This window comes from Thermobia domestica, chromosome 7 (genome assembly GCF_964235325.1).
Source record: "Thermobia domestica chromosome 7, izTheDome1.hap1.1, whole genome shotgun sequence".
Taxonomy (NCBI): Eukaryota; Metazoa; Arthropoda; class Insecta; order Zygentoma; family Lepismatidae; genus Thermobia; species Thermobia domestica.
Window position 1 is genome coordinate 70,529,403 of NC_137460.1, and position 21,493 is coordinate 70,550,895.

General features: G+C 35.3%; 1 protein-coding gene across 2 annotated transcripts in view; it reads right to left on the bottom strand.

Moving 5' to 3' along the window:
* Positions 1–20,318, bottom strand: part of ValRS (Valyl-tRNA synthetase) — a 104,743-nt gene extending 84,425 nt beyond the window's left edge. For both annotated transcript variants that reach the window (XM_081764823.1, XM_081764821.1), the window contains exons 1-7: positions 19,939–20,318; positions 15,214–15,390; positions 14,073–14,200; positions 7,099–7,263; positions 3,883–4,084; positions 1,687–1,975; positions 27–151 (exon numbers count right to left, since the gene is read on the bottom strand). In XM_081764823.1, the coding sequence (XP_081620949.1) occupies positions 27–151; positions 1,687–1,975; positions 3,883–4,084; positions 7,099–7,263; positions 14,073–14,200; positions 15,214–15,390; positions 19,939–20,133 (1,281 nt within the window). In that variant the 5' untranslated portion in view covers positions 20,134–20,318. The remainder of the gene's footprint in view (positions 1–26; positions 152–1,686; positions 1,976–3,882; positions 4,085–7,098; positions 7,264–14,072; positions 14,201–15,213; positions 15,391–19,938) is intronic.
* Positions 20,319–21,493: the final 1,175 nt, after the last annotated feature.

Genomic DNA, 21,493 nt, shown 5'->3' on the forward strand with positions numbered 1-21,493 from the left:
TAAACATACTCTTATCCTCTACTTACTCTAAATTGGGCACAATCTCCAATGATATTCCCATCATCGTCCATTATTGTAATAAATGGTAAATTATGACGTTTTCCAACTTCGTAGTCATTATGGTCATGAGCGGGAGTAATTTTGACAGCACCTGGAATAATAATAATAATAAAAACATCAACCAAATATTTGCTCCCATATTGATCCCAATTACTTTAACGACCTAAGAAGATCGGTGGTTCAAACGGTGTGTTGCTTTTGAATGAACACACCTCTAAATTATATGAGGAATGCACAGTGGCGGAGAAAAACGGGAGCTTTTGAATCTATGTTTAGCAACACTGTAATGCCACAATTTGTCACGGAGCGATGCAATATCGATAAAAATGCTTTCCCATTTATTAATAATACAGCATTGGAGTAATGTGGAACGTGCACTCGGAATGTACACATTGAAATGAAATGAAATTTTTGAGTTTTACGTCCCACGATCATGCCGGTTAGGCTAAAGGAGACGGTGATGATGAGTAATGAATGAAATGGTGGAATGAAGAAAGTGGGAGGAAACGGGAGAACCCCGAGAAAACCCACGCACACGGTGTTTGTCAGGAATGTACACATTTTATAGAAATTGTGATAGTATGATCTAGCGCAAAAACCTCTGATCGTGGTGTTTTTCGATTTCTTTCTGTGGGAACATCTGAAAAGCAAACTGAATAACATACGTCCTGCAACCATCGTTGGACTGAAACTGAAGATTAAAGAAATCACTGGTGTTTTTCGAAACATGATGCAAGTGAATATCAGAACGTATACGCCGAGATGGAACACATCTTTGTGATGTAGTCTTTACGAAGTGAAAAGACATACGTGACACAGTTAACGACATAATCTGTACATACATTTCCATCATTAAAGGCTTTTTTTTTTTAAATTTATTTGTTTGTTTTTCCTATTTTTGTTCGTGCATTTTATGTCAATTGAAATTTTTTCCGTTTCCCTGCACCACCCAAACAAATAAAATTATATATACAAAGTGAGGAATTCTAAACGTAGCCCCAATGTGTTTTTAGACAAATACAAACGCTAGCTTTTATTACGATTTGAGTTTGTGGTTACGTGTAGCAAAATAATTAACGCGTGTGCTCTTTGGACTTGTTATTTTGGGTTCGATTCTTGGTAGGAGCAAAGAATTTTTCTCGTGTTGATACAGCATCCTAAAACAACCAGAATGGTACTTGAATTAACTCATACACTTCAAACAAAAAGGGATAAACAAGACAAACCACAATATTTTGACGTTCTCTTTTTATGTAATGTAAGATCTCGAATTTTTTAAATACCTGAATATCAGCCTGAAGGAATTATATTATTACGCTCAGGAATTACCTTAAGGAATTACGCTATTCAGGTAATTATTTTTTTCTTACAAGACAAGCAAAGTCAAGTAATAAAAGAAAAACTAAGTTCCGTTAGTTCTAAAGGTAAATGAAGAAACTAACTACAAAAGAAAATATTAGGCACTATTAATTACGAGAAATTACCTTCATCCATCCTTTCGCTAATAAATGAATGTAACAAAAGCTGAGACAGTTGCTAAAAATCAGCTGATAAACAAATTCCCTTTAGAGTACTTCATATAAAATGGTAACTTATTAATGATATTTGTCTTCTATCAATTATTACCTGTGCCAAACTCCATATCCACAAAGTCATCACATACAATCGGCAGCTTCCTATTAGAAAACGGGTGAATAACAGTCTTGCCATGAAGGTGCTTGTACCGTGAGTCATTCGGGTGCACGGCCACAGCAGTATCACCCAACATTGTCTCTATTCTCGTAGTCGCCACAACGAGTTCCTCGTCTGTACCTTCAACTTTATATGCAAACGATACCAACACTCCAAATTCCACTTTCTCCTGGTAGCCAGGAATAGATAACAAGGTACGACCCGGAAGCTCCAATTTATCCACCTTAACAAAAGAAAATATTAGATATTACGAAAAATCACATAAAGTGGTCATATTAAAAAAAAAAAAATCCTTAATACAATAACTTCCGAATGAAGTGGCACATTGCATTACAATTTTCTGTTATGAACAGGTTTAAGTATGACGTATTTGCACCAGTATTTATTCTTCATTTGTTTCTGTTGGGTTCCAAAGTCGTAAGCTGCATATGGAATTTACAATGGTTGTTTTGTATTGGCTTATCAATATTATAATGAATGAGAGGATTGCAATTCTTGTTTGTTTCTGAAAGAGGACTAAAATTGTTTTAACATTTGAATGAAAGTAGCATTCGTAGGCACATTTGTAATCTCACTAACATTTTTCACTGTATGCACTTTGTCCTTAGAATAATCCAGTCCATTTATGCACAAAACTCGTTTATGGATATTATAATGATATTTATGTATTTCCGTTACAAAAATTCCATTGTGCAAACTCGTTTATGGATATTATAATGATATTTATGTATTTCCGTTACAAAAATTCCATTGTACAAACTCGTTTATAGATATTATAATGATATTTATGTATTTCCGTTACAAAAATCCCATTGTGCAAACAGCAGATCAAACATATATGGCAGATAAACGTAACCCAAAATAATATCCTTTGTTTTAATTTTGACAAATACCATAATAATTCTAAGTTACTTCTATACTATTTGCATGAATTAAGAAGAAAAATCTCAAACCCCTGTAACAAAAATTTGAGATTTGTTTTTGAACTCCCAACTGACAGAATTGCGCCAACCCTGGGAGAATTATGGCAAGCCTCGAAGTTGTTATTATACATTTATATTGCACTGACTTTTAGGCAATCACCCTAGGCCTGTTTTAGCCATTTAAAATGATGTTTTAAATGTTTTCTATCCCTGCTTTTAAGGAAGTTATGAATCAAAACGCCAGACAGTAAAAACAACTGTTATAACTTTCTTGTTCTGTTTTTTATTATTATTATTATTATTATTATTATTATTATTATTCAGATAATATAAGAACAATTTAACTATGAAAACTCGCAAATAGACTTTAAAACTCTTAAGCCACAGTTTATTTAAAACATTTAGTCCCTATACTTTGGAAAATGTAAATAGGCTATATTGTTAGCAACATGAAGCGAGTTGCTAAAGGTACAACTAACTAGCGACTTCTCAGTCAAAATCTATCGGAAGTCCAGATCTATTGGGAAAAGTTCATCTCTATACCTTGAAATCCATTTTTACATTTTCCTTGCTATTTTAGTGTTGTCAAATATAAATATTTCATGTCCATTTTGGGATGAGAAGGAACATAATAATAATAATAATAATAATAATACATCAACATCGAAAAAGACGTTCTTCAACTGTAATGCTTTAAATTTTATGTTCTTGCTAAAAGAGAACGCTGCCATAATTGACCATAGCATAACAAAATTGGGCAATTATAGCACTCGTGGTAAATCACATCATTTATTCTAATAACTAATGTTATTTCTTGTTTATAGTACTTTGGAACATGGTAAAACCATCTTCATTACTAAAACCAGTTTTTTTCAAATGGGTAGCTTAAAAATTAACGTCACGCAAGGTGTTACGAAATCTCCGTGCGGCGGATGAAAGCATTTTTTTTACTGCTTAAAACAGCAACTAAAATTAGTTAAAAAAATATATATATCCTTGCCTTGTGTCGATGTTATGCTAAATAATACATATTATAATGAATAAGCTATAAAATTGAAATACACAGAAATTACAGGCCCTTGCCACAACTGCTCCCCATTTCCTCAAAAAGATCCCTCGAGACTAATATTTAACACTGCCAGATACATTTATACTTATAGGTTGAATACCGAAAAGCAATAATACAGTACTAATTATTTTTCCTTACCTCGATATCCGAAATAGCAGATTTCAAGGTACAAGACCAATTTACAAGTCGATTACTCCGGTAAATCACGCCTTCTTCGTGTAGCCTGACAAATGCTTCTGTCACAGCGCGACAGAGTTTGGGATCCATAGTGAAACATGCTCTGTCCCAATCTAAGGATGAACCTAATTTCCTGAGCTGTAAGTATATTCTATCTCCCTTCCTGAAAAATACATAAATTTATCTTATCAGGAAAATAACTAAAAAGAAATATTTACTCAGTCATATAATAATAAACCATTTTTTTTCACAGCAATAGCATTTTTGTTTAATTATAGGATTACGTTGTATGTTACCTGAGCAAAGCAGGTAGTTAGTATAGTCAATGAAAAACATGAGAAGCCCTAAGGTACAAGAAAACGATATGTATGGATCTTTTGAGTTGACGTTAAGGACTGACCGAGTATTTGGTGTTGAATATTGTATTCTATGAAGCAGAAACATGGACAATAGGCAAAGCCATGTCAACTACTCGGATACTATCGAATTTAAATGTGTAGAAGAACGAAGAAATTAACTGAGTCTAACTAAAAATCGATCAGTACAACTGAAGATAATACGGGAACGGATAAAAAAAAAAAAATATATATATATAAATGGAGAATAGGATATAGGATTTAGACTTCTGGGCACTTGGCAGTTATGGCCATTTAGCCCGTCACGTATGACGGATGATGTCCCTCGGCGAGCACACTATAAGGGGAAAGGGAAGGGAGGAAGCGGCCTGGGACCTATAAGCTAGGTATCACCCCGCGATTTGTTTGGTGTGAAAGAGGAAAACCCAGGAAAACCTGGCTTGCCTGAAAAAGCTTTTTACACCTTTTCGACCGAGTGTCCCAACCAGAAATCGAATCCGAGACCGCTCGCACTTGATAAATGAAGAAAATAACCAATTTTATATCACACCATTTCTTCTACAGGTGCGAATTCTATTATACACAGAGTGAAATAATGCACGACTGGACCGAGAATAGAACCCGGGTCTACGACTTACCGTACCGCACAGATGCCTTGATCACTACACTAGTGGTTTCCAACCGGTGTGTCGCAACACACTAATGTATCGTGCAATCCCATAAAATGTGTCGCGAAATTTTAGCTAATTTAAAAATCGTGATACATTTAATACGTTACAATCAATTTTGAGATAGACTGTACCAGTCGCCTCCAGCGGCAGCAACAATATTCAGTACTACATGGAGTTATTATTTTATAGAAATTTATTATCTTACATTGCTACTAGTTGTACTACTATACTCTTATACTATATTTATACTATTATTATTAATAAATATCAAACAAGTGTGTCGCGATATCTCGTGAGTGTTCAATAAACTGTGTCGTCGGCTTTAAAAAAAAAAAAAAAAGTTGGGAACAATTGTACTACGGTGTGCTACCCAGTCCACCCATAGATTCTTACTCTCTTAATTTAAGTATTCATATGACACGCACAACCATAAAACGTTTAAACTAATGACATATCTTGATCTATAAATTTAGCCCGAAACTTCACATAATGATACGCAAAGCAAACAATACCATAATATTCATTCATTCTTTTATTCATCCATGTCGTACATTATTGGTGAGACACCAGTACATAGGACTTGTCAAAAGACATTTTAATATAATTAATTACAAACTATCACTCAAGTATTCATTAATATCACAGTACATTTTGTGACACAAAAAATTGAATAGTTCATTTTTGAATTTCAGTATGCTTTTGATATCCTTCAAGTAACCTGGGAGCTTATTAAACAACTTAGCGGACATATGAAGGACACTTTTTTTTGGTGCACGCATAGTTTTGGTATGCTGTGAATATGTTATTCTTTTGTCGTGTGTTGTATGAATGTACATCGTCAACATGAAGAAAACTACTACGTAATACATATTTATACAAAACTTACAAGTGATTGTATCTTGTTAAAATTGTCTTACTGTTTCGAAAGAACTGCCTGCTTCCCCAGTGAGCCGGTTACAAAAAATTCTGACATCACTATAACATGTAAAGGCATTCTGTACTGTTTTACAGGTTCTAAACTGTTGAAGAATGAGACTGATAACCTTTGAAAACCAGTGCTGCTATTTTCTTCATAATTCCTGTTGCTATCACAGACTTCCTAATACATTTACACTAACAACTGTAGTTTTCACATTCAGCACGAACATTAACTGGTTAATACCAGTAACTGTTAACTTCGTGCTTTCGATTAACTTTATTGTAAACAACTTAAGGGTTTTCTTACAAAGTTGGCAGTTACAGATATTAATCAATTAACGTTTCTTTGAATGTAAAGACCACAGCTATAATGTGAATGTATCAGGAAGCCGTATTATACAACAGGAATCTTGAAGAATAGCAGTACTCTCTTCGTAAGGTATTAGTTTCATTCTTGAACAGCTCGGAATCTTTACATTTTATAGTAATGTCAGACTTTTCACTAAGAAACTCCAATCTACTGAGGAGACAGAACCTCTGTTCAAACGATTTAGGATAATTTTAACAAGACGTAACCACTGGTAACTTTTTACGATTATTTGAAAGCAATCGTTATTTCAGTTCATGAAATCAGCAAAACAACACTTCACAGCGATAACAATGTCACCGATTTGAAGCTCTGTAACTCAACACCCCTCACATCAACTAAATGTAAAATGAATTTTTGTATGATCCCCATACAAAGGATCTTCCTTTCTCTATAAAAATAATTCAACACATTATGAAACTACAATGCATATGACACAATATCTATTTTAACAGACCTGTCTAAGAGCTCTCTCTGGGTTCAATGCTTACTACTCTCGTCCCTCGTGTAGGAGATTATGTTCGATCCTCGTTGATAGCTCATATAGTTCAGATTCACGTTAAACTACAGATCCAAGTCTCACATATCCTCCGTGTTCAAAAGGGACATTCACTTGCAAACAGTGATGTAATGCTAGAACTTTTGGTAGGTATACGCTCGATCGTTTAAAAAAGTATAGCGTATACGCAACACTACTTGCCGTATATGCACCCAATATACGTTCATTCTTTCGTAAATTGAAGGTGAGTATACGCTGAGCTATAAAAAATTTAGGTGGGTATACGCCGTATACTCCCGTATACAGGCCATTACATCCCTGCTTGCAAATGAACATGAAAATAAACAAAATTGTTTCAAAACTTACTCGTGTTTCCACTGCCATATCTTTTCCACGAACTTCTCTCGTCCTAGATCATGTCGGCTCTTTTTCTCTTCCCGCCAGAGCTTCTTCTCGACCACCACCTGAGTGGCAATACCCGCATGATCACATCCAGGATTCCACAGCGTAGTCTTCCCTTTCATTCGATGCCTATCAACAGATATAAAAATAAATATTTTAGAAGTATCACTAGCACAGAGATGATTATCGTTTACAAACGGAATATATCTGTTGTCAATTTTTCCCATTCGACAGATGACATTATCAATAGATTAAAAATAACTAAATAAATATAAATTCCACCAAAATATATACACATCAGGAACACCAAATACAATTGTATTACAGGGTGTCTACTAAAATTCCAAAATGAAATTTCGTGACTTTTTCGTGACCTTTTCTTTACCAAATCATAAAATTTCCTAACATTTTCAAGAGCGAATTTGGGTGCGAATTAGGTCGAATTTTCATCCATGCGATAGAAACTTACTTTGCTTGCGATTTGATAGCGTCTAAACCCGACAACAGACATTTTTGGTGGTGAATTTTGACGTTTTATAGAACAAAATTTTCCAATCTGCACTTACATTTGTACAGTTAAAAAAAAAATCGTGACCCAAAAGCTAAATTTCGTGACTTTTTCGTGACTTTCATGACCGTTTTCTGATTTCGTGACTTTTCCGTGACATTCGTGACCGATAGACTCCCTGTATTAGGATCTTACAGTACTTGACACTTTCTGAAATAAGAAATGTCCTTTATTTATTTATTTATTTTCATTACAATATTTATACATTATCTGTGTATCGACATTATTTAACCAGGAATAACTCCAAAGTTGAATCTTGAATCTGGGGACAACCTATGTATTTCCTGAAAGAGTTTCTCGAGTAAGTTTCAAAACAAATTTCAATTCCTTGCCCGAAAGTGATCCCAACCCTTCAGGGTTGGAAATATATAGAACAACTTGACCTATATGTCCTATATGAAAAAACAAAGTGATCTGCGTGACTAATCGATTAAGAATATAATATGCACTACTCAATATCCTATAATAATGAATAAAACAAAAAAAAAAAGGGTTATTTCACTATAAATATCCTATATTGGTGGACCTATAAAGTTGAGAAAAGCATATTCATAATATCTAGTCAACAGTAAGTAATTTGGTATTACAACTAATGTGACTCATCGTTATGGCTAGATGTGACACATTCGGTGTACATATTGAGCCATTTCATTTAAAATTAACCGAATTTTCAGAAAAAAAAAAAAAAAAAAAAAAAACTTGTCAACTCAGAATTCGATAAAACTTGCTGTACATGTAGGTCCCTATGAGAAATGATAATGCACCAAATTTTAACCCTGTACCCTTGTAGTTTCAGAGTACAGGGTGCTAAAAAATTGACAAATTTGATGTTTTTTGTAGAACCTTGTTAGCTTTAATTGGTCATATCTCCCGTAAATATTGAGCTAGAGAGAAAAATAATATACCATTGTGAAGAGGTAAAAATAGGCTATAAGATATGTCAGGGACATTTATTTGAAAATCAAATATCATTTTCCTGGAAAATTTTGGATCAGTAATATCTCAAAAACTGCCCATTTGATTTCCTTGAAATTCTGTACCAAGGTAGCCTCGTATGGTCGGCGTAAGTGTGCCAAATGTCAACTGGGGCAAAGAATGGGCCTGGTGTCTACAATGATTTTCGTGTAATCGTGCCGGGAGAGACTTGGGGTGCCAATGTGGCAATTTGCCAATTTGTCAGTACTGGTGAAGTAAGGTGTAGTTGACCTAGCAGTAACGTTTCTCTGGAGAAATCTGTAATTTTGTAATCCTGTAGGGATCTTTGGAACATTCCTTTATCAATTGTAGTACATTGCATTGACCTAAATATGTGAACATTCAGGAAGGTTCTCGAATCATCTGGAACATTCCAGAAGGGTCTAGAACCGTCTGGAACATACTAGAAAGTTTTAGAATCATCTGCAACATTCTAGAAAGTTCTAGAACTATCTGGAACATTCTAGCAGGTTCGTTGCCTGTATAAAAGCAGAGGACATTGACACTGCATACCAGTAACCTCTTAACTCTAGACTGGACAACAAGTCTAGCTGAAACTGTCTATATAGTGTTCAGGCATAGCTAGTGAGATCACAGTAACTATACAGTATATTTGTGAGTGTCAGCAGTGGATAGTCCCGTGATCCAGGTGCAGCATTACCTGTAACTGTGTGCATTCAAAAGCTGCATTGCTGCTTAGGTGATTCCACTATGTCAGCACTGCCACGCGTCTATTGTGCCAATCCATTTAGGAGTCATAGCAGTAAAGAGATGGCAGAACTGGCTCCACAACTAAAAGCCCAGAGTCTGAGCAAGGTGTGAAATAAGTGCAGGAAGGAACTAAATAGGCGCCGTTTCAGAGCAACTAACGTACCGGCAAGTGATGACCAAGAATCGTCTCTTAGTTCAAATTTTGATCAGCCTTTCACATCATCTGACGCAACAATTGATGTATTGAACCAGAGCTTTCAGGTACTTGGTGCGTCACCAATTCAGAAAAAGAAGCTGAAGAGATTGGCACCGCAGGTGTCTCTCCCGACATCTCCCGACACAAAAATCATTGTAGACTCCAGGCCCATTCTTGACCCAAGTTGACATTTGGCACACTTATGCCGAACATATGGGGCTACCTTGGTACAGAATTTCAAGAAAATCAAATGGGCAGTTTCTGAGATATCACTGATCCAAAATTTTCCAGGAAAATTATATTTGACTTTCAAATAAATGTTCCTGACATATCTTATAGCCTATTCTTTCCTCTTCACAATGGTATATTATTTTTCTCTCTAGCTTAATATTTACGGGAGATATGACCAATTGAAGTTCACAAGATTCTCCAAAAAACATCAAATTTGTCCATTTTTTTCCACTCTGTACTCTAAAACAACAAGGGGTACAGGGCTACAATTTGGTGCATAATCGTCTCTCATAGAGGCATACACATGTACCAAGTTTCATCAAACTGACACCATGAGGTTTCGAGTTTGGTTGATTTCACATGGAATGACCCTATTTCAATTTCTATATTTTCCTCGATTTCACCTATATATGTTGTCAAATCAGTACGTTCATTATATATTCGTCAACTGCTCATCTAGACAAGTTGTTTGATAGGTCATACGGTCCAAAAACATTCAATAGATTTTGAGTTAGTAATTAGGTGAAAACCAGTCGTGGTGGTAATTTGAGCTCACTTACTCGAGCTATATAAACCCGATTGGTCACTCTTAAGGGTTTAAAGCATTCTAGCCACGACAAGGCCCGGGTAATGAGAGGGAAGATGTTCCGGCTGGATGTTGTTTGCCAAAGCTTGGCTTTAGTTTTAGTGTGAGAGTCACGTAACTCATACGTCACGGTCCTGGCAAAATGGCGCTGCCAGGACTTAGCCTTTATTTTTAAGGCGTGAGAGCCACGTAACGCACACTGTCTCACGATCACTCTACGGTGTGATAATATAGGATATTTATAGTGGAATAATCATTTTTGAGTTTATTACCTTGATATAGGATAACATTAGGTAGTGTATATTATATTCTTAATCTACTAGTCATGCGAAGTTATTTGATATATGGGTATATAGGTCAAGTTGTTCTATATATTTCCAACCCTGAAGGGATGAGGTCACTTACGGGCAAAGAATTAAAACCAGTTTTGGAACTTGCTCGACAAATTTTTTCAGAAAATATATAGGTTATCCCCAGATTCAAGGTTCAACTTTGGAGCCATCCCTAGTAAGTATTAAGAATCAGCACTAATTTGATTAAATAAAATAATAATAATAATAATAATAATAATAATAATAATAATAATAATAATAAAAAGACAGATTTTGTGAGATTTGACTATTTTCTCATTGATGGCAACAAAACGAATAATATAATGTTAAAACTGGAGAAATATATAGCTCACAAAATTTTCATTGAGATAATTCAATACATTACACACTTTTGGAGTTTTATCTGTGTTTTATTTAGAATTAAACAGTAAAAGAAATTTTAGTTTAACTGATTATTAGAGAACAACAACTTGTATACAATTATATACATATTCTAAATATAACCATTTCTAAGTGGACAAAGAGTTATATAAGAGGAAATTAATAAGGAAATAATATTTTTACCTACGTTATCTAATAACACCAGCATCAAGGATTGATAAATGAACATTAAAAAGCCGTTACTTATGAACTGTTCAATTTGTTAGCGAAAAGATATGAATCAAGAAGTGTTTATTTTTGGAATACTTTGGGATGTCATTTTTCTTTCAATAATTAACACTAAAGGATGGAGAACTAAGAGATTTCTAGCAGGGGAGACTGAACTGATCGAGAACAAGACTAAAGTAATTGACCGAAACATTGGTTACGTAGTGCACAGGAAAAAAGGGAAAAAAACACGTGGTGTGTGTAAGATGAGTACATTTCTCTTAAATAGGTATTCTATAGCCTCTATTAGTAATTATTTTTAATGTTTCAGATGCCCTCGCTTCATTTACCATCAAAGTTGCATTAAATGATATTTTTGTACAGTTGTTCTTGTCCTATAACCACAGTTGGTGTTTCATAATATTATTGCCGCAGCCATTAGCATTGTCGGCTATTGCACTATAAATTGTTAAAAAGTAGAAAATTGTATTAAACAAAATTGATTTTCACTATAATTGTCATGATTACAACCGAAGCTGCAAACCAAAATGGTGCAGGCATATAGTCTCAAATCGCTCGTGTTAAACAGTTTGTTATAGCCGTTTTCGCTAACGTTACACGCGTAATTATTATTATAAAACTGTTAATAATATAAATTTTAATTAAATTCAAAAAAGTCTTGATTGATACATATATTGATATATAAAATTATAACAATACAACAATGAAAGTTATACCACAGTACACACACAGAGAGAGAGAGAGAGAAGAGAGAGAGAGAGAGAGAGAGAGAGAGAGAGAGAGAGAGAGAGAGAGTGAGAGTGAGTGAGTGAGTGAGAGTGAGAGAGAGAGAGAGAGAGAGAGAGAGAGAAAGAGAGAGAGAAAGAGAGAGAGAGAGACTGACTATGTGATCAAAAGTATCCAGACACCTGGCTGAACATGGCTTACAAGTTCGTGGCGCCCTCCATCGGTACTGCTGGAATTCAATATGGTGTTGGCCCACCCTTAGCCTTGATGACAGCTTCAACTCTCGCAGGCATACTTTCAATCAGGTACTGGAAGGTTTCTTGGGGAATGGCAGCCCATTCTTCACGGAGTGCTGAACTGAGGGGAGGTATCGATATAGATCGGTGAGGCCTGGCACGAAGTCAGCGTTCCAAAACATCCCAAAGGTGTTCTATAGGATTCAAGTCAGGATTCTGTGCAGGTCAGTCCATTACAGGAATGTTATGGTCATGTAACCACTCCGCCACAGGCCGTGCGGTATGAACAGGTGCTCGATCGTGTTGAAAGATGCAATCGCCATCCCCGAATTGCTCTTCAACAGTTGGTAAGCAAGGTGATTAAAACATAAATGTAGGCCTGCGCTATGAGAGTGCCACGCAAAACAACAAGGGGTGCAAGCCCCCTCCAAGAAAAACAAGACCACACCAGAACACCACCACCTCCGAATTTTACTGTTGACACTACACACGCTGACAGATGACGTTCACCGGGCATTCGCTATACCCACACCCTGCCATCGGATTGCCACATTGTATACCGTGATTCGTCACTCCACACAACGATTTTCCATGTTCAATCGTCCAATGTTTACGCTCCTTATACCAAGCGAGGCGTCGTTTGGCATTTATCTGCGTGATGTGTGGCTTATGAGCAGCCGCTCGACCATAAAATCCAAGTTTTCTCACCTCACGCCTAACTGTCATAGTACTTGGAATGAATCCTGATGCAGTTTGGAATTCCTGTGATGGTCTGGATAGATGTCTGCCTATTACACTTTACGACCCTCTTCAACTGTCGGCGGTCTCTGTCAGTCAACAGACGAGGTCGGCCTGTACGTGTCCCTTCACGTTTCCACTTCACTATCACATCAGACACAGTGGATCTAGGGATGTTTAGGAGTGTGGAAATCTCGCGTACAGACTTCTGACACAAGTGACACCCAATCACCTGACCACGTTCGAAGTCCGTGAGTTCCGCGGAGCGCCCCATTCTGCTTTCTCACGATGTCTAATGACTACTGAGGTCGCTGATAATGAGTAACTGGCAGTAGGTGGCAGCACAATGCACCTAATATGAAAAATGTTTTTTTTTTGGGGGGGGGGGTATTCGGATACTTTTGATCACATAATGTAGATATAGATATAGATATATATATTAATATACATATATATATAAATTTGAAGATGTACTCTTTATTTGAAACCGTACAGTTAATATACTATTAAATGCATAGCTTCATTGTTCCCTGATGTCTAAACAGTAGTTAATAGTATATTAAATATAAATATTAGATGTAGTAAATAAAGGAATACGTTTACAAATTATTGTAAACATGCAACTCATATTCTTAAATAATTAAATATATAGTACATATTGAATCTATTTATCAGAACTCATAACATTGTATTAATGCTCATTCTTTTTCGTAAATTCTATGAGAAGTTTTTTTTCTAAATTTCCATAATATTTTACTCCGAGGATGTCCAAGATTTGAAGAAAATTATAAGAATCAAAAGATAATTGGTGAGTGGAAAAACAGTACACGTTTTCAAATAATATTTTACATCAAAAATAACTGTTGAATACATATAATAACGGGATTGGTGTAACAGTTTTCAAGTGGTTAGGCATTTTAAAAATGAACTTCATGTGTAGTACAGCATAACACAACTGTACTACGCTAAATTCTGCTTCTGGTGTGAGAAAAAACACATGATGAAACTTACCCATGATAAAATTACTTACCATCTGGTAATTGCATCTTCAACAGCATTTGTCAGAGCATGTCCTAAATGTAACGAACCTGTTACATTTGGCGGAGGGATTACCATGACGAATTTTCCCTTTGGATTTGGCTCCGAAATGCTTTTTCTCTACAATAAACAAGCAATATGTATTGATATGAATACTATGGAAAGAAATTAAGAAGTTTTAATTCTAAAATGAAATGAAATACTTCAGTTTTACGTCCCAGGATTACACCGTGTAGGTTAAAGGAAACGGGGGTGGTAAGGAATGAATAAAATAGTTGAATGAAGAAAGTGGGAGGAAACGGGAGAACCCAGAGGAAAACCACGCACACGATGTTTGTCCACCAAAAAGCCTACTTAGCGCGAATTGGGATCGCACCAGAGGTGAACGCTCTACCAATGAGTCACCGCGAGTTTTAATTCTATTTCGATCACTTCCAACCCAATAGAAGTCTCCGTACAAAGAATACGTAATAATTATATTCTCATGTATATGGCATATCAGATACTTTGTGCATTACCGGTAAACTTTCGACAGGCCGAAAGACTAAGGTGGCGGAGTAACGAGAGTTCGAATAGGACTCCACACCTTTCTTCTCTCTATATTTATAAAAGTCCTTTATTTATTTCAAATGAAAAGTCTAAATACCCATTTTCGTTTCTCCTAGCCTAAGTAATTCTGAGATATGAAAATCTTAGTTAATCAGTCCTATCCCAGTTTATTCCCGTCTCGGTCAAATATTAGAAAACGCTGAAACGTGTTAAAGTGTTTTAAATAAAAGTTTCGATACCACATTTTATGTCTCTAAACTTAAGAAATTCCACTTCTCCTTCCCTTCCCTTTCTAGAAAAAGTATCAAAACAACATTTTTATTTAATTATTTTAAATGAAAAGTATAAATACCGAATTTCATGACCCTCAAGTTAAGTGATTCCGAAATATATATATACAGTATTTCTATAATAAACACAACCTTCGTTTCCCCCTTTCCAAGTTGGATTTCCAATAATAAGTACACTTACGCCAGATAAACCATTAATCATGTTTCTTTTACGAAAAACCATTTAAAATCAAAATTTAGCCACACAAAGAATATGTCTTTCTATCAATAACACGATCTAGAAGCAACACTTACCCCATATTCTGGCTTAAAGAATCCCTGTTTTTCCCACCAACTATACCAAGCAGCTTCTACGTATTGAGGGCTATATGAATCCGGCAGAGGACAATCCGTGACCTTCTTCTCTCCTGGTTTTGTTGGAATATTGTAAGTTATAACTTCCTTCTTGGTTTCTTTCTTCTTTTCCTTTTTCTGAAAGTACAAAGGTGAAAGTTACTCATGAACCAGTATTTATTTTATAATTTCCGCCCCTAAAATACATGAAAAACATAAATGCAACGGCATTTTGTAATTTTCAGTTAGAAACATGAACGTGTCATTTTTTTTCCCCCACTTGGAAAGATGATTCCTTAAAATTTAACATTCTTTTCAGTTTCAAGGCTATATAAGATATGAAACTACAGCTTACAACCAGAAATTGAACCCGACTCTTTCGTGCAATTTTCACCTACTCGAAGCACATTTCAAATAATGTTTAGCAGGATCATACGAGGTATCGTTGACTCAACGCCTTGAATACGGTGAATAATGTATTTAACAGATGTCCCTTCCTAAGTAATCTCGATTAATTTAAAGGGAATTTGGAACATATTCTAAACGCCTCTACTGCTTCAACATTTAAGAAAATTCGCTAACAAAACCCACTTCCAGGAATGTAGAATTGATATTCTCCTGGTGAATACATTGATGAAAGGGCATATATAATATTAAGAAACGCAAAAGAGACAAAACCTAAAACATTTCCGTACTAATGTCCAAACATATGAAGAATTTTATATTCCATTGAAATCTCCGTCATAAGATCCTTATTAATACATCTACATTTCTATTATTGCAATTAAATATATCATTAACATAGTTTAATACTGAAACTGAAATAGACAATGAAATATTTTTAAAAATAAAAATTAATTCCATATTGTTTATAAGTATAGAAAAAATCTACTACCTACCTACTCATTGAAGGTATTCTAGGAGTCTCCCCCCCCCAAAAAAAAAAGCAATTTATTGTGGAAGAGAAAAAATAAATTTTAAATTCAGCTTACAACTGCTTTGGCGGTTCAACAGATGATTGATTTATGACAAAAAAACATTTTGTAGGGAAGGGATTTTCTATCTACTGGTCTGTATCGCAGATCTGTTTTCAAATTGCAGAGTTTTTTTCTGTGCTAAATATGTGTGAACAGCTTAGAATAACTCCCGTCCGTTATGAAGAGGACACTGCAACGTTGGGGAAATAAAAGATTGTCCGTGTCCGTAAAAGAGAAGTTCCTTCTCCGGTAATAACATAAAAGGAACAACTAAACAATCTGTGCATATTATGAAGATGTCCGTTGAGGAAGTATTCACTGAATAAACCAGGATCTTATGCAGGTAGGTAATAACAATCTAGAGAGGAAATGACTTTTTATACGATACGATCTGACGGAGAGGTTTAGTTTCTGCGGCAATAAATCAAAATTCCTACAGTTAGTTAATTGTTTACGAATAATTGAACTTAATACACGTGTATAATTCAATGATAGAAATAATTTCTTATCTTGTTACTTCCTATTAATTATTTCTGACTCTACTTTCAGCTTATCAATTATATAGCCTCCAACAGACTTGTTTCTCAAATGCTGGTTGAAACCAAAATTCCTTTACATACCTTGATTCCTGTAGATTTTTTTTTTTTTTTTTTTTTTTTTTAATACTTAAACGACAGTTCGTACGATGGTCTAAAACATCTGAAGAGAACTCGAATCCTTGAATTGAAAACATACACTATATTTAAACAATTAATGTTACACAAAATTATTTATTAGTATGTTACTTTCTACAAAAATGCAGGATTAGCAAGCTGAAATTGGTCAGCAATAAATAACCTTAAGGGTAAGTCTTTACTTTGACTCCAACTGTGACTTTAATCGGTTCTTATAGGTTCAGTTACTTCCTGGAACTGTTTGTGCGTGAGTCACTTGTTGGAACTGTTCGTGTTTTTGGTGTGACGTCTTAGTTCATATTTTTCCCACTAGGTGTTTGTGTAGTCATATGGTAGTTGGTTAGTAGTCACATGTTCTGTGTGCATGTATGTGTGTGCAGCTGTTTGTGGCATGCGGGAGCGCGTAATTGAATTGGTTGAATTGAGTTAGAGAAAACCTATCATAGTTGTGGTCTAAACTGAAGATATTTTCGACGTATTCTAAAAGTGGACGTTTATTGGTTTCTTGTTTGTAATAATAGCAAGTGTGCTCGGTTTAATAAAACGACGTGTGTGCGGAAAGGAACATTTTTCAGTAATGTTGAGTATTGTGCATGAGTTCTTGGTATCTTATTTTTTCGTGTGTGGAATCAGCAGTTATGAGTTCATTATTCATGAGATTTCTCCTATGGCGAAATGGTGAGTGTTTTCTTTTTTTAATTCATATTATTTTTATTCTTGATTTGTTTTGCATTTGCGTATTAGGCAAAGTATTTGGTTTGCTGCTGCTTGTCCTATTGTCTTGTTGAGATGTAATTTTTTTTTTCTTTGTCATGCACTGATTTATGATTAGAGACGAGTGGTTTTTTTTTTTTTAATTTTTCCCTTCTTATCTTAGCTTTATAGTAGTGGTGTGATTATTTATTATTATTTTGGATGTTTTTATGGTACTTGAGCGGGGGGGTTGGGGGGCGGTAGCCCCCCATTTAGATCTCAAAATTCATAGTCACCGCTTCACCTGAATTGATGTTTAGTAACATTGTGGCCCTTGTACTTATAGTATAATTCTTAACTTCGTATAGTAACATTGTGGCCCTTGTACTTATAGTATAATTCTTAACATCCTATAGTAACATTGTGGCCCTTGTACTTATAGTATAATTCTTAACATCGTATAGTAACATTGTGGCCCTTGTACTTATAGTATAATTCTTAACATCGTACATTACTTTCACTGTGTTAGTAATTGTAATCGATTCATGTGATCCGGTTCCGGGAGCAGTTTAGGAATGATTCCTAAACTGCTCCGGGAACCGGATCACATGAATCGGTTGAAGTCACAGTTGGAGTCAAAGTAAAAATTTGCCACCTTAAGAATCAAGGTATGAAGTTATACTCTTTATTCTAACCTGAGAAGCCCCAACAATTGCACGAACTACTTAGTAAGTAAGCACTGGAATTTGTGAAATATTGTATTTAAAAAAAAAAGTACCCCTTTACACACCAAACAAGTAAAATATTTGATCATTATTTCAATTTTCTCTCTTTAATATTCATTTACTTAATTTTATCCTAAATATCACTTTAATTTACCCTAATACTGGATTTATATATCAGCTACATACTTGTGTAACAAAAGCCATAATACACGTAAACATTACTAAACTTTCGTAACCATTTAGAATATCTTTGTAGGTGCCAACATATATTATTTAAACATCTGCAATAGTCCTAAGAACTCTGCACAATGAAGTTCTAGTTTTTCAAAATATGAGCATAATGAGAACAGTGATTACAATTTTGCATATATATATATAAAATTATGGAGTACGTTTAGCAGAAGGGGTCCAAAAGCACGTAAAAAACACAAATTTACAGAAGAAATGAATGATGCAAGTACTTAGACGTAACATAACGTAACCAAATCTAACCTGAACTAACTTAATATTAGTAGAAATAAGCGAAATTCTTTTTTTATTATTATTATGCTGGACTCCTACATTAACATAAAATAATCTAACCTAATCTAAACTTACCTAAACTGAACTAACTTAATGTGAACAGAAATTACCAAATTAGAACATTTTTTTAAGAAAAAAAAAAAGGCCCCTTCTGCTAAACATAGGCCAAAACGAATTTCACTATAGATGAAATCACATTCAAAAAGGGAAACTGTGTGACTGACCAGAGATCAAACCCAGATGCGTTGGCCTCACACTTTCACTCTTGCATATGATGTTTAACGTTATATTACCATAATTACCATCCATTGTATTTAAACAGCTGCTATCTACGAAGTTAATACTTCTTTCGGTTGACTTACATAATTATTTTATTTTTACCATGATTTAAGTCAAAATACACAAATGGCACAGCAAAACCGATCTAATATGATGTATGTATCGCTATGAACATTAAAACTGAACCAACATCAACATTAAAAATGCCAAGCGAAACTGTAAGCTATTACAAAATTGGTTGTATGAAATCAATTTGATAATGGTGTTGTGAGGCTGCTATTGCTTTCAAGAAGGTAGCTGACAAATAGCTTAGTGTAGCTGACGAACAGTATGTAAATAAATAATCGAATTTCATCATATCAAGGTGTAAATCTAACAACAAAAATGATACAAAATTACAGCACTCTTCTGACAAAATTACAGCTGAATTTATGTTACACGTTTACAGAGTCAAATAATTTATTGCCACTGACGCAACTTGTAAGTCAGGCTTATTTACCGTCTCTATAATAGAAACTGAAACACAATGAAAATTGCTTATTAAATTATTCATTAGCTTTGATTTACATTATTAATGGTATTATATGAAGATATACAATTACATATAATTATTACTTTGTCTCATAAAGAATTTACTTATTACAAATGATTGTATCGTAATATTAATTCTGAGTGATATCTACAGTTCCGCAATGAAGTGCACATATGGCATAATAACTCATTACCGTGCGCACATGCTTCAGGTGAAAAGAGTGAAAGGGTAATGATGCAATACCGCTTCTCCATCATAACATTTAAGATAAATCAATATATTACCTCTGGTTTTTCTTTAGTCTGAGCTTGTGACTCTTTTTGTTTTTCTTGTTTCTGTTTGAATTTCTCAAGCTTTGCTAGTTTTTTGGCTTCCTTTTCCAACTGCTTTGGTGTCTTCTTCTGCTGAGTCCCTGCATTGCTCTCAGTCTCACCAGATTTTTCACAAATTCCATTAACCACAGGCTGATTGTCAGACATTGTTGCTAAAATATAAATAAGCACTTCACGATAAGTACTCTTCTGTTTAACACATAAAGCAATCAGGTACACAATTCCATTCAAAAGATAAATAAACTACACATCACTCCTTCCCACGTCCACAACAAATCACCAGACCTCACCACGTCTACGAACACGACTTCTGCTGCTGAATGCGCGGACAGAAGGAAGTCCATGTGTATAGGAAATCGCTCAGGGTTGCTACGTGCATCTAGTGAAATTACCAAGAATATGAATGGGTGAAACTGATACTGATTTCAAACTCATGTTGCGTTAACTACAAATCAATCTAAACTGAAGGAGTATGCTACATTTATAATTTTCTAGCTTATTAACTGCCTAACTCTATGGCTCAGAAATTACAAGGCTCATTGTCTCAGAGTAGAAGCGCCCATTTGATATTTTCTTGCCAATTAAACTGTTCCAGTCAGTTACCAGCCTCCTAAAATTTTGAATTAGCTATATTAATACTAGGAATGCAATGTATATACCCGATTGCAATGAAATGAGCTGAGCGAGCTTAAACTACGTAATCAGGAAGCGTTTTTCGGTGATTATTCCTCGATGGTACATCGGATTTTTGATTTCGACCTATGTTGTCACTCAGCACGACATACTTTATCAACGTGCTAAGTTTGGTTGAGATCGGCCAAACGGTCTAGGAGGAAGCGTTTTTCGGTGATTATTCCTCGATGGTACATCGGATTTTTGATTTCGACCTATGTTGTCACTCGGCACGACATACTCTATCAGCGTGCTAAGTTTGGTTGAGATCGGCCAAACGGTCTAGGAGGAGTTCGCGGACAACCAAACGGCTAACCCGAGTATAAGAGCTTCGCTTCGCTCAGCTCAATTACCTTCACAGTTTTTCGCTACACAAAATTCTCTTTTCCCTTTACTTCTTTCCACATCAGCATGCTTCCTTCGGCCCGAAAGTGGGCCGAATTTTTTGGTTACAAGCAGGCCCGCAACCAGCCACAGAGGTTTGGGAAGGGGGCAGGGGTATGTTAGGGGGACCAAGTCATTAAAAATTCTCTTGCACATATCTAAATTGTGTTTTTTGTGTTGAGGTCTGGAGGAGGCACGAAAAGTTTACGGGGGCCAGGCCCCAACTAGCCCCCCTCTAGTTGTGGGCCTGGTTGCAACCCGATTGTAGACCTTTTTCAAAACTTACTTTTAATTCAATTTTGATCTTTACTTAAGATTGCCATCCGTCCCGGAAAATTCGGAACCGTCACGGAATCGATATCCGCGTCCCGAAAATATTTCTCGGGACGTTTAAATGTCTTGGATTTCAGCGCAGAAGAAAGGAAGGAAATATAATAGTTTGCTTTTTTCA